Here is a 13,439-nt window from a genome sequence, read left to right as displayed (position 1 = left end):
ATGACGGTGCGTCTAGCGACAGGTGCATCGATAACAGCATCGAAACTCGTAGTGAAATTTCATTAACCGTTAAAAGATTTACAGTACGATGATGATTTCATCGAACTGTGTGCGAAAGGCCACAGGAGGGTGGCGGATAGTGCATGCATTCTATAAACTGAATGCTGCAACGGTACCGGCTCAAACACCTATACCTAGGAAAGACGTAATCGTAGATGGTATGTCTAAGAGTACCATCTTTTCGTCTATGGACGCCATGGACGGAAAGACGGACGCGGAAGTTCATAAAACTCACGTTCGTCAGGTTCTTACACTTATGCGAACGCATAAGTTGTACGCAAATCTTAATAAGTGTATATTCGCTGCAAGCGAAATACCACTTCTTGGCTGCATCGTCGGTAAAAACGGCGTGCGCCCTGATTTCGAAAAGATCAAGGCAAATACCGACTGGTCAGTTCCAGTCGATGTCAAGGGACTTAGAAAGTTCCTTGGATTAGCGGCGTACTTGCACAAGTACTCTCGCAATTATGCAGAGATGACAGTTCATATCTCTCGTCTCTTGAAAAAAGACGAGAAATGGTTATGGAAAGCTGATTGTCAGGGTTCGTTTGAAGGTATCAAGCAAAGCTTGATGCAATCGCCCATATTGGCGATTGCAGATCAAGATAGACCATTCCATGTGGTCTGTGACGCCAGCGATTTCTCAATCGGCTGCTCATTAATGCAATTTGATACAGACGGCGCGGAGCGCGTCGTCTGTTACCAATCGCGTCGGCTCCAACCAGCTGAAACTCCTTGCCATGAAATATGCATTGGCTAAATTTAGGGTCTATCTTCTCGGAGATAGACCGTTTATCATATATACGGACCATGCATCATTGTGCACGGCCGTAAACAGCGCACACCTTTTGCAATTAAAGGCGAGGTGGCTATCCTTCTTCGCGGAGTATAACTTCTTCGTCGAATATGAACCAGGACGACAAAATGTCGTCGCTGATGCGTTATCACGCCGACCCGATTTCGAGTCAGCAGTGCACTCCAACAGTGAAAGTGATTTTACTGTTGCAGCACTCACAACGAGTGTTCCGTCATCAACCTTAGTTGATGAAATAAAGAAAGCCTATAAAGAAGATAAGGACCTTCTATGTTTAATGGTTCATCTAATGAATCCATCCAATAAATCTTATAAAGATTTACTGGCTTTATATCAATCGTCATCCGATCGATACACAACACGCAACGGCTTGTTGTATTACACAGCCGTTGCCGGTGACACTCCACATGTCCTCGTCCCAACTCACAATGATTTGCGCTTGCTAATCATGTATGAGTGTCACGATGCACCAACAAGTGGACATCGTGGACGTGAGAAGACTTACCTCAAAGTAAGTCGCGACTTTTACTGGCCCCGCCAGTATCAGATCGTCTTCCGATCTCTCGGAACACGGCTGACAATGTCAACTTCTGATCATCTAGAGTCAGATGGTCAGCCGGAACGCGTAAATCGCGTCCTCGAAGAGATGCTTCGAGGTTACGTCCAATCGTATCCGAAGTGGAGCCAATTTTTACCGATGGTCGAATTCGTCATTAGTAACTCTGTGCATGCGTCTACAACGCATACGAACGCAATTAGAGAGATTCTCACGTTAAAGGGGGGGGGGACTCGCACGAGCAAAACCATTTCTGGCTCATGCTGATCACGCGTCGAAGTTACCAACGGCGCGAATGATCTCGATGTCGAAGCAACTGACATCATAGATGAGAAAAATCTCATGGCAGCGCACACAAAGCGCACATACAATGACAGAATAAATGAGTCAGCAGAGGAATTCTTACCGACTCGAGAATCAGTAATCCGTCTTTTACAGGATTCCATTGCTAACGCAGTGGAAAGCCAAAAACGGAAAGTAGACAAACATGGAAGAGCAAACGTTCTTTCATTGAAATTAATGACCTAGTACTACTTTCTACGGTAAACTTACCTAAGCGTGTAGTCACTAATGTGGGTAGTAGTAAACTATTACCCAAGTTCTGTGAGCCATTCACTGTACTGCATCGCAGAGGCAATGCGTACATACTATAATTTCCACAAAAGATTCGAACGCATCCAACGTTTACGTCGGTCAGCTAGGCCCGTACCATCAGTACGCAATTTTTTCCGTGGACGGATCAGACCACCCCTTTCAAAAATCCTCAAAAGATTCTTGACCACGAGCCAGACTCTCATGCCGAATCCGAGGTTATTTGAAATTGCGATGAGCTGACGACAGCTCGTCACCAGAAGCCTGATACTTCCGTTCGTACTCCAACATTTAATACGCACCATTCGAACGGTCTTCCAACCGTTCGATACAGTGAGTCAGCACCTTCTGTTTTAAGGAGTGGCGCTTACCGCGCTCGTGATCAAGACCCTCCTCCAACTTCGACTCCAGATCCGACATATAGGTCGGATCTAATTTCTCCTCCTCCACCACAACCATTGGTGGATTCCCGCGATGGTCAACGTTTTCTTGTGGAACGCATCGTAAACCACTACGATGTGAAGGGGTAGCGAACGAGTGAACTTGTTTGCTGGCGCGGTTATCCACCTCAACAGGACATCTGGAAGCCTCGGATCCAGCTGGCTGCTGACGTTTAGGGCCTCGTCCGTCAGTATGACGAGACCCATCTGATGAATCAGAAGGTACATCCAAAGTCAAGCGCCCCTGGCGCTTGTAAACTGATTGCAAAACGTCAATCGCATCGCGCATTTCGATAGAGAAGCGAGCCCTTCCCACGGGCGAAGAAAGGGAGTAAACATCCTCTTTCACTCGTTTCTTGTTGTCGAAACAACACGGACAGGGATCACCCCATGTGAGGCATGGAATTCCTGCCTCACGAGACAACCGATGTAATTTAAACCTTGCACAGGTTGGAGTTCTTTTTTCAAACTTAACGCGAATCGCGGTAAGTTTTTAAAGCGAGAGCATGCACCCAATCTTTGAGATTGCGAATAATTGCGTTCAAGGCTTGCATCAACGACCTATTTATCTCGCTTGTTGTTGCCACTATACCATTGATGAAGAAAATCATCAAGATAAAAATATGCGAAAGTTTTTCGCGCTGGGATCAAGGCCATTTAGCTTTTTCGCAATAAATAAGGGATACATTTTGCGAGGGGTAGTCGCTCCAGACAAGCCATCGACAAGCCGTTCGAGCAAAAACCACAGCTTCTTCTGAGTTCGCAGACGAGACAATTTATTGTCTGCACTCTCCTGAGTGGCACCCACTGAAGCAGAGGTATGACCAGAGTTTTTATTACGATGGCTTATGCCATCGTCATTACCACGTACAGAATATGTGCGGGTGACGGCACCGGAGACGGTGCTGGCGATGAGCAATCATCCTCATCGTCGGAATTAAACATTCTATAGCGAACGCTATTAGCAGAACCATCCGCTTGAGCCCTCTTGTTGGAAGGCTCATATTCAATCGCCTGACGACGTTCAGGCGACTGTTCCACTCACCCCGAGTCGGCCACTTCGTCCAACTCGCATTCATAGTCGACCTCCAAAGAGGAGTCGAATTCACGTGGTGACTCACCAGTGCACTCGCAACATTAGTACAGCTTGTCTACACGGTAGACGAGCTGTCTGCCGCATGAGACAATAATGCGTCGTGTGCGGCTGCATGTACCGCAGCCGAAAGTCTTGCACAGTTCGCTGACCGCATGTACTCGTTAACCTTGCAATCAAAATAATGGTTGTGACCAATCAGCACCGTTTTACTTAAGTGGTCTTATAGTGACCACTATATTAGATGAAAATCAGATTGATTGTCGTTTAAGGGGGGGGGGGTGACGGGGTGTCTCGCTTCATTAGATTTATACTTAAAGGTTATCAATTAATACATTATTTGAAAGGTTTATAATATTTGAAGAGTATTACTTAACCTAGTAACATTCGAAAAGCTTATTCATTGAAAGATAAAGGCCTTTAAATTTCATTGCTCAGCGGTCCAGTCAGCACTGGACGCGCAAAGAGATAGATAGATAAGACTTTATTTCAGGTTTAGTATTAGTATATATGGTTGACTTAGTATTAAATAGATCGAAACAGAAGAATTTTATTATATACAATATAGTTTACTTTAAATTCTCTTAAAGGCAAGTGTTTTTTAGGGAGTCTTCCTCAGCACGTACTAGTGTACGTGAAGTGACGTGTGGCACAACTCGCACTGAAGCAGTGCGAAGTGGACTTGTATCGAAGCAGTACAAGTCGGTAGTGTCCGGTTCGGTAATCCGGCTTCACGTGCGCACTTTAAAATTAGAAAGTGGCTATAAGATTTATTTGTATTCAATCAAATCAAATATAAAACGATTTTAACCAATGAATAGATGCCAGCTCTGTAGATGTGCTTCCCAATATGGCGAGCGTATTGTTCCGGATACCTCTGCTCGCGGATGGCGCTAGCCGTCATTCCTTTCAATGTGAATGCACCTATGTGCATCACATGCACAAGGGTGGTCACTTTGTGCACCAGTAATTCTCATGAAGTCATTGACCATCCCGTTAAGAACATGAAGTGTACTTAACGGTTTTGTGTAACACAGGGCAATTTTAGCCCGTTACATTATGAGTCCTTAAATATTGCCAAACTGAATGTTTCTAAAAACAATATATATATATATTGAGTTTGAAAAATTTCCTCATGATCGGAAAAATTCTTGCTTTTGCAGAACGACGTAGCAAGTTTAATATTTTGTAATCAAATAAAGTGTGCTACTTGGCTACATTATACGCAGAGAATTAAATATACATCATGTGCCAAACGTGATTCCATCCTTGATATATCTCACTTAAATCAAATTGAGCACAATCTTTTAGTTAAACTATTAATTACCTTATGTGCAACGTAAATTAAATGAGTGCGACCTGTTGCTGCTTACGACATTCCCTGTGCAGACGTCCCAGCAACATTTTTTATGGGCGCTTTTACTGGCGAATGCTCACGTGCCTAAGGCAGTGCCACTAAAGTATACGAACATATTTCTGCGGCCCACAATGCGGCGAAGACCAGCTGTCCAAAAGCGTTCATGAGTCATCGTTAAAAATAGAACCTTCCTAAACCGATTTACTAACAACCTGTATTAAACGGGTTATTTAGAATACGTGGTATGCTGCGGGGTCACATGTGTTTATATACCTATCAATTGTCAAGAGAATGTGACATTGTCACCACATCGGCAAGATTAGCAGGTGGCAATCGTTCTTGATTTGCCAGTCGCACGCTACCACGAAAGTATTCTACCTTTTGCCAATTGCACCACAATGGTGAGCACCAATGTGGTGATGGCAGTGCGTGTCTGGATCTGGTTTAGCACACTAGCTACAATTTACATGCCTTCGCGGTTCGTTCGGCGTATCTACAGCGAACGCGCTGTTGGGTCAGCGTCTATCGACCCTATTCTTGTGGTGCTCGCCAACTCTCACGTCTGGATGCTTTACGGTTATTTAGGCCGAGTCTGGTTCCCGAGTTTCCCAGTCTTTTTCATCGGTGACGTTGTGTCGCTATGCTACTTATTCATTTACTGGCGATACTCTGAACAACGACATGCAGTGGCCAAAACAATTGGCTTTATGTTTAGTTGGCTTGTTGTAGCCACCTTTTACGTCATCGTTGCCAGTTTAGGGTTAACAGGACAATCTCGCCCAGAGATCTGGAAGACTCACGGTCTATGTTTTTGCGATGTTACTGTCATTTCGATACACACTCCCATGCTTAAGAAACTCGTGCAAGTATTTAAACAGCAGTCCGTGGCATTAATTGACACACGCGCACTGGCTGTCACGACAGTAAATACGCTAGGATGGTTTACATATGGACAAGTGACTTTTAATTGGATTATAGCTGGGCCGCAGGTATTTGTCATTGCACTTCACGTAGCTGCATGGACCATGTACGTCGTCTTTACTCGACGGAGAACGCTCGAAATCGATTATGAAGCCATGGAGGAAGATCCAATCGCTTTATCAGTTATTCTCTCACCGAAAATCGATGCCTGTACGAAGGAAGGCGTTATTTCTTACACGCCAGAGTACCAGTCCTTGCGATCTCCGGTAGCTCTAACGTAATATATCGGAGCTCTTTTTTCTAAACAATAATAGAAATTATTAATTTAGTGTTGATTAGTTGCCAGCTTTTTCTTTCTAAATTGGCACTCACACAGCCTATTTACCAGTGAAAAAAATTTGCTCGCTGACCTCGATGGAGCAATTTCTTCACATCAACGCGACAATTGTTTTTTTCTTGAGGATTTATTTGTTACTACAAAAGTTCTCGAAAGGCTTCTATATGCGTCGCGCCGGATTAGCAAGGGCATACGCAATCACAGCACCCTGATTGTTTTATGCCAATTCCAAGAATGACTCTAAAATTAGACGTTTACCCAATTTCTTGTTTGTAGTCATTACACATACCAAAATAGGTGGCAAGTCGAGTATAATAGCAACTATGTATGTGGTACAATTCGATACATCTTTTTGTCTCAAGCAAGATAAAGCAATGGCGGAGGCCATGCGCGAGCTGCGACCGCTGTACAAAAAGTTGCTGAGGATGGCACAAAATCTTCCAGCACCCAAGCGCCAATCATCAATTGACCAAATTCGTCGCGAGTTTCGCTGCCATGAAAACCTGACGGACTCCAAGTGTGAAACATGCTATACTTTTTTAAGGCTTCTTTATGAATTAAGGTCTCACTTTGTTGGTCCTGCAGGGTTTCGGAGCTTATTGAACGCGCGCAATCTTCTCTTAGCTACTTGAAAATCATCACGCCTCGCACTGAGTCCCGTAAGCTTCATCGCCTACTTTTCGATATTCGCTACGTTGACTCCAGTTCGTACTCACAGACACAGGCATCCAGCGCTTTGTCTATCGCAATGGAAAGCGCGTGTCTGCTACTGAATTCGAAGCGAAAGAGGGCGAACCCGCACGGTGGAAGACGCAGGATATAAAGGCGGGTCTGAAGCGCCACCACCAATTGTTGCGTCGGCAGCACTTTATGGACCGCAAAGGCGGCCCACCCCGCCCAATATTTTAATAGAAATTTACCGTTGATTATTAATTGAGAATTAATTATGTAAGAATTGACTTGATAAATCAGCACCACGGCTTCCAGAGTCGCAATGTGATGATCTTACCCATTTAAATGTCAACATAACGCACACGCAACGATTTTCATAAACTAGCTCGTTTATTCACGTAGCCTTCGCACAATGTTCGTCAATTTTCATCTTCGACTTCCCTTGTCAGAAATTTATATACTTAGGAGGACACGCGGACCTATCAAGATATTACTAATAATTATAGATATTGGAGACTTGTAATCGATAGATCGACGTGGTGTCATTGGACCTAGCCACCATAACCGCAAGGAAACTGCAGCAACACCATCACTTTGCAATTTACGTTTGTCGGCGTTACAGCGCGCAAGAGCTACTTCTAGTAAATGCAATGAATCACATGCTCTTTGAGGTCAACCCTTCAGTGCAATCTTTGCAACTTCCTACTGCACGCTATTCTAGAAGTAGTAACTTTCAGTTGTAGTTTTGGCTTTTAAGCTTCGAAAAGGTGGGAAAGCCTTGTACGATTGTTTCATCCACGCAACTTATTGATCCCAATAAATGCCGAGTTATCAATTTTTTGGTTTTAGATTATTCTTGCTGTTCCAAATTATCAATTTGTAAAGATATTCTGAATCTTTAATATTAATCCAGAAATTTCAAAGCAAAATCGGTTTTGAAAACCCAATTCGTTTCCATGTCGTGTAACGGGGCACTGCCGACTTGTACTGCTACAGTACAAGTCCACTTTGCACTGCTACAGTACAAACCCACTTTGCACTGCTTTTCAGTGCGAGTGGTGCCTCACGTCACTTCACGTACACTAGTACGTGGAGAGGAAGGCTCTCTTTAAAACACTTGCTGTAAAGAGGGTTAATTAAAAACTGTGTTAATAAAAATGAAGTTCTTCTTGTCTATCACTTAATTTTAACTTAATTATAATCTAATCCAAACATGTAATTAGGTCTTATCTGTCTTTCTCAGAATATTACTTTACACAGTAATCTTATAAAAGCTTCTCAATGGATAAGCTTTTATATGATTACTGTGTAAAGTAATATTCTCCAAATAATATCTACCTTTTAGATAATATATTAATTAAGAACCTTTAAGTGTTAATTTCATGTAATAATACACCCCGTTACATCACCCTTCCCTTAAACGACAATCACTCTGACTGTCATTGAAGAGAGTGATCACTATGAGACCACTTATTTGGAAACGATAGTAATTGGTCCGAATTATCATTTTCAATTCTATAGCATAGTTAACAAGTCCATGAGGTTTGCGGATAGTGCGAAAATCTCGGCCGCGGTACATGCAGCCGCGGGCGACGCATTATTGTCTCTTGCGGGAGACGTTTCGTCAGCCGAAGTGTCATCTTCTCCCGCAACTCTGAATGTTGCGGGTGCACGTAGCTATATACAACGTAAATGCGACCCCTCTTTGGAGGTCGACAATGAATGCGAGTTGTACGAAATGGCCGACTCGGGGAGAGTGATACAGTCGCCTGAACGTCGGCAGGCGACAGAAAATGAGCCTTCGAATGAGAGGGCTCAAGCGGATAGTCCTGCTAATAGCGTTCACTTTAGCATGTTTGGTTCCGACGAAAAGGATGATTGCTCGTCGCCAGGACCGTCTCCCGTGCTTGACCCGCACTTATCTCTGCGTGTGGTAATGACGATGGCACAAGCCATCGTAATAAAAGGTTTTGTGGTACCCTTGCTTCAGTGGGTACCACTCAGGAGGCGAAGACAATAAAATGTCTCGTCTTGCCCCTGAGAAGAAGCCGTGGCTTTTGCCTGAAAGGCTAGTCAGTAGCTTGTCTGGAGAGACTACTTCTCACAAAAAGTATTATTTATTGCGACAAAGCTACATGGCCTTCATCCCTGCGCGAAGAGCTTTCGCGCTGAGGAAGAATTTTATCTTGATGCTTTTCTTAATCGATGGAACAGTGGCAACAACAGGCGAGATAAAAAATCGTTGATGCAAGCCTGGAACGCAATTATTCGCAATGTCAAAGATTGGACGCATAGCCAGGCTTTAAAACCTTAACACGATTAGGCTTAAGTTTGAATAACGGGTGCAAGGTTTAAATTGCATCGGTTGTCACGTGAGGAAGGACTTCAATGATCCCTGTCCGCGCTGTGTCGACCACACGAAACGAGTGAAAGAGAATGTGTATTCCCTTTTTTCGCCCTGGGAACGGCTCGCATCTTTATCGAGATGCGCGATGCGATTGACGTTTTGCAATCGATTTACAAGTGCCAGGGGGCGTGTTTACCAATGTACCTTCGGATCCATCGGATGGGTCTCGTCATACTGACGGACGAGGCCCTTAACGTCAACAACCAGCTGGGAACGAGGCTCCCAGCTGTCATGCAAAGGTGGATAACCGCGTTAGCGAACCAGAAAACTCATTTGCTGCCCCTTCACGTCACGGTGGCTTAGAAAACGTTCCACAAGGAAACATTTATCACTGTGGGAATCCACCAATGGTTGTGTTGTAAAAGAAAATATTAGATCTAATCGTGTGTCGGATTTAGAGTCGAAGATCGAGAAACTCGACCGCTACCTCCATGTATCGGAGGAGGGTCTTGAACACGAGCGCGGTAAGCGTCGTTTGCTGGAGCAGACGGTGCAGGCTCACTTCATCGAACGAATAGAAAACCGTTCGAAGAGTGCGTAATCAATGTTGGAGTACGAAAGGAAAAATCACGCTTTTCGTGATGAGGGATAAATTCGTTGGATGATCCATTGAACGCAGAAGGTCTTTATCTTCTGCGTAGGCTTTCTTTATGTCACTAAACAAGGTTGATGGCGGAACACTTGAAATGAGTGTTGCAACAGTAGGACTATTTTCACTGTTTCTATGCGCAGTCGACTCGAAATCGGGTCGGCGTGATAACGCATCAGCGACGACATTAAGTCGTCCTACCTGACATTTCACGGAGCAATTATACTCCGCGAAGAAGGATAGCCACCTTGCCATTCTTTGCGAGAGGTTTATGCTATTTACGGCCGTGCGCAATGACGCGTGGTCAGGATGCGATGAACGGTTCATCTCCTCGAAGATAGACCCTAAATTTAGCCAGTGCATGTATCATGGCATGAACTTCTTTGTCATGCACTGGGTAATTGCGCTCAGCTGGTTTTTGGTTGCAGCTGACGCGGTTGGGAACAGACGTCGCGCTCCGCGCCGTCTGTGTCGTATTGCATTAACGCACAGCCGATTGCAAAATTGCTGGCGTCACAGACCACATGGAAAGGTCTGTCTTAATCTGCTATCGCCAAGATGGGCGTTTCCATCATGCTTTGCCCGTTACCTTCAAAGGAATGCTGACAATCAGCGTTCCATAACCAATTTGTCTTTTTTTGAGAGACGAGAGAGTTGAACTGTCATCTCGGCATAATTGCGTGTGTACTTGTGCAAGTACGGCGCTAGCCCAAAAACTTTCTAAGTCCCTTGACATCGACTGGAACTGGCCAGTCGGTGATTGACTTGAAATTTTCGGGATCAGGGTCAGGGCGCACGCCGTGTTTACCGACGATGCACCCGAGAAGTGGTATTTTGCTTGCAGCGAATATACACTTCGTGAGATTTTTGTACAGCTTATGCTTTCGCATAAGTGTAAGAACCTGGCAAACGTGAGTTTTATGAGCTTCCTTGTCCGTCTATCCGTCCACAGCCCGTCTATGGACGAGTACATCGTCGAAATAACTTAATGCGAATTCTGGCACCGGTCACAACAGATTCCTTACGCATCTGTTGAATGTTGCAGGGGCGTTCCTAAGCCCCTGTGGGATTCTTAGAGACTTCTAGAACATCCCACTGGGAGTGCTCACTGCTGTGTACGGGATGTCCTGTTCACGCATCTGATAAAATCCATCCACAGATCTATAGACGAAAAGATGGTACTCTTAGATGTACCATCTATGATTACGTCTTTTCTAGGTATCGGCGTTTGATCCGGTACCGTTAATGCGTGCACTATCCGCTACTCTCCTGTAGCCTTTCGTACAGAAGGTCGGAAAGGCTATGTGGAAAGGTTGACTTCCTTACATGGCCCGCTTTAAATTGATCGATAAAGAATTTATCGATCGCAAGAACTTATTCACGATGCAGTGGCCACTGCTTCATGAAACAGTACTTTGAGCCCGGTCTGAGCTCGATCTCATGTCAAGTGCCTTAATCCTTAGGCAACTCGCATGGAACTGCTTCAGGGAATACATCCCTGATTCAATCAAGTCCCTGTATAAAGGATTTTACTTAAGTAACTCCCAGGATTGAGCAGTATATCTCTCAATCCGAGTCTTCACATCGAGGACATTTTCGTCCATCGATGAGCTGCTGAGATTACGTTCTTTCTCTGCGAAAATTACCGCTGACCGATTATCTGTTACGTATTAGTCCTCTGGGACGGGTGCGTAGAACTGCTCGATTTTACCACTTGCAGATCTCTCAAGAACCGCTTGGGTTCTAGGGTTGGTAATTGAGTTATCTCCAAAGTTTACTTCGGAGGCGCATACAGCTCAAGAGTAGAAGCGTCTACTCTTGATCCGTTATTAACCAATACATTCAATGTCTCGGTTTCTTCCCAAGATTTATCCACAGGGTTAATACCTCGGGATGCTGAATTTTAGTCATTTCAGCATTAACTATTTGAGGAGATTTCTCCTCAAGTACGTGGGGACCTCTTCCCTCAACGTCTTTCGACTGTGGTTGCGCTATCACAGTAGGGTCCTCTCAGTCGACTCTCTATTCGACCTAGGATCATCGTGTTGTCTCTTTTGGACAGCCGGTTCTTTTTTTTTGGATGTCGCCTGCTAGGCGTCCATTTATATCTCAACCTACTCGATTTATTCGAGTGCTGGACCTTCGGCGCTGCTTGTGCATTCGCACAGTCGCCGTCAGCTGACCCCACAGTGTGATTAGTAATCACATTGTGATATTGTGCAGTTGTACTAACGACCGTACCACAAGTGAGGCCATCGCACTCACTCGTAGTTCATCAACACGCTTGTGGACGCCCCAATACGTTCATCAGCTGGCCATCTGATGAGCAAAGTGGCAGGAATCTTTACAGATCGATGCTGCCAGCTGATTCTTGGCTCATATTTTCTGAGCCAAGGTAAACCTAGGATGACACCAAATTTGTCATTCAAATCCAGATCGATGAAATCATCATCGTACTGTAAATCTTTTAAACTTTAATGAAATTTCACTACGAGTTTCAATACTGTTATCGATGCGCCTGTCGCTAGACGCACCGTCATCCTTGTTGGAGGCATGTCGCGCTCAACATATTTGATGCGACCCTCTTGTGACTGGTGTCTAATAAAGTAATTCGACGCCCCACAGTCCACTAGGGCTCTATGTGACAAGTCATTTGTCACTTTAAACTTCAAGGTGATGAAGGATACCTCATCGCCAAGAGATTTGCCAATTCTCTTGAGGTTGCTGGGTCAATAGGGTGTTGCGCCTTCACTGACCCCGTCCGATTTTTGGCGGCCCGCCTCCCTGTTGCGATTTTGCAACAACGTCGTACCCGCGACCGTTGCCCGTTTTGTCATTAGGTCCATAGTTACGTTTAGTACCTCTCGGTACTGGGCGTGGGGCTCTACACTCATGAGCGTAGAGTCCTAACTTATGACAGCGATTGCATTTCTGCAATCGCTTATTATTCAAAAAACGAGGTTTTTCGCTTTCGACATAAGAGAGGTCCATAGGTTCTGGACCTCCAAGCTCGTGTCGTCTTAGTGGGCGACACGATGACGAACTTTCTTGAGCCTTACTCAAGCTAAAGTCCTCCTGTTTCGCGACGGATATTGGTTCTTCAAGTGTATCCAGTTCCAGGGGGACAGGTGGGGTGGGTCTTTACGGGACCATACGTCAGACCTTGCATGAACACCGTAATCAACGTGTGTTCATGGACTTGGTTGGTTGTAATACAGCTCGCTTAGAGTCGTATATGTTGGGCATAAGCGTGCACATCACGTGTAACGGGCTAAAGTTGCCCTAATGTTACACAGTCCCCATTAAGTACATTTGGTACTTAAGGGGATGGTCAATTACTAAATAATAGTAATTAGACCCAACACTCGGGTGTGGTGCACATTTGTGACCAACCCTTGTGGATGTGATGCACATGGGTGCATTCACATTAGGAGGGATGACGCCCAGCGTCATCCATGATGACGGCTAGCGTCATCAGTTACGCGAGGTATCTATAAAGATACGCTCGTAATACATATTAAATGATATCTATAGAGATATCATTTTAATTGGTAAAATTAGGTATTTGTATTTAATTCTATTAAATATAAATCAGTCTGAAA

General features: G+C 44.6%; 2 protein-coding genes across 2 annotated transcripts; both read left to right on the top strand.

Annotated features, from left to right (window-relative positions):
- Positions 1-5,309: 5,309 nt before the first annotated feature.
- On the top strand, positions 5,310-6,113 carry CCR75_008954 (uncharacterized protein; the record flags this gene model as incomplete). The annotated part of the gene is made up of 1 exon (XM_067967001.1): positions 5,310-6,113. The coding sequence occupies one exon, from the start codon at positions 5,310-5,312 to the stop codon at positions 6,111-6,113; it is 804 nt and encodes a 267-aa protein (XP_067818927.1).
- Positions 6,114-6,310: 197 nt separating this feature from the next.
- On the top strand, positions 6,311-7,206 carry CCR75_008953 (uncharacterized protein). The gene is made up of 3 exons (XM_067967000.1): positions 6,311-6,686; positions 6,755-6,828; positions 6,888-7,206. Exons 1-3 carry the CDS (start codon positions 6,493-6,495, stop codon positions 7,076-7,078), a joined length of 459 nt encoding a protein of 152 aa, XP_067818930.1. The 5' UTR covers positions 6,311-6,492; the 3' UTR covers positions 7,079-7,206.
- The last annotated feature ends 6,233 nt before the right edge of the window (positions 7,207-13,439 follow it).

The sequence above is a fragment of the Bremia lactucae genome, linkage group LG13 (assembly GCF_004359215.1).
Source record: "Bremia lactucae strain SF5 linkage group LG13, whole genome shotgun sequence".
In the NCBI taxonomy this organism is placed as follows: Eukaryota; Oomycota; class Peronosporomycetes; order Peronosporales; family Peronosporaceae; genus Bremia; species Bremia lactucae.
Note: the sequence above shows the minus strand (reverse complement) of the source record. Positions and strands in the feature narration are given on the sequence as shown.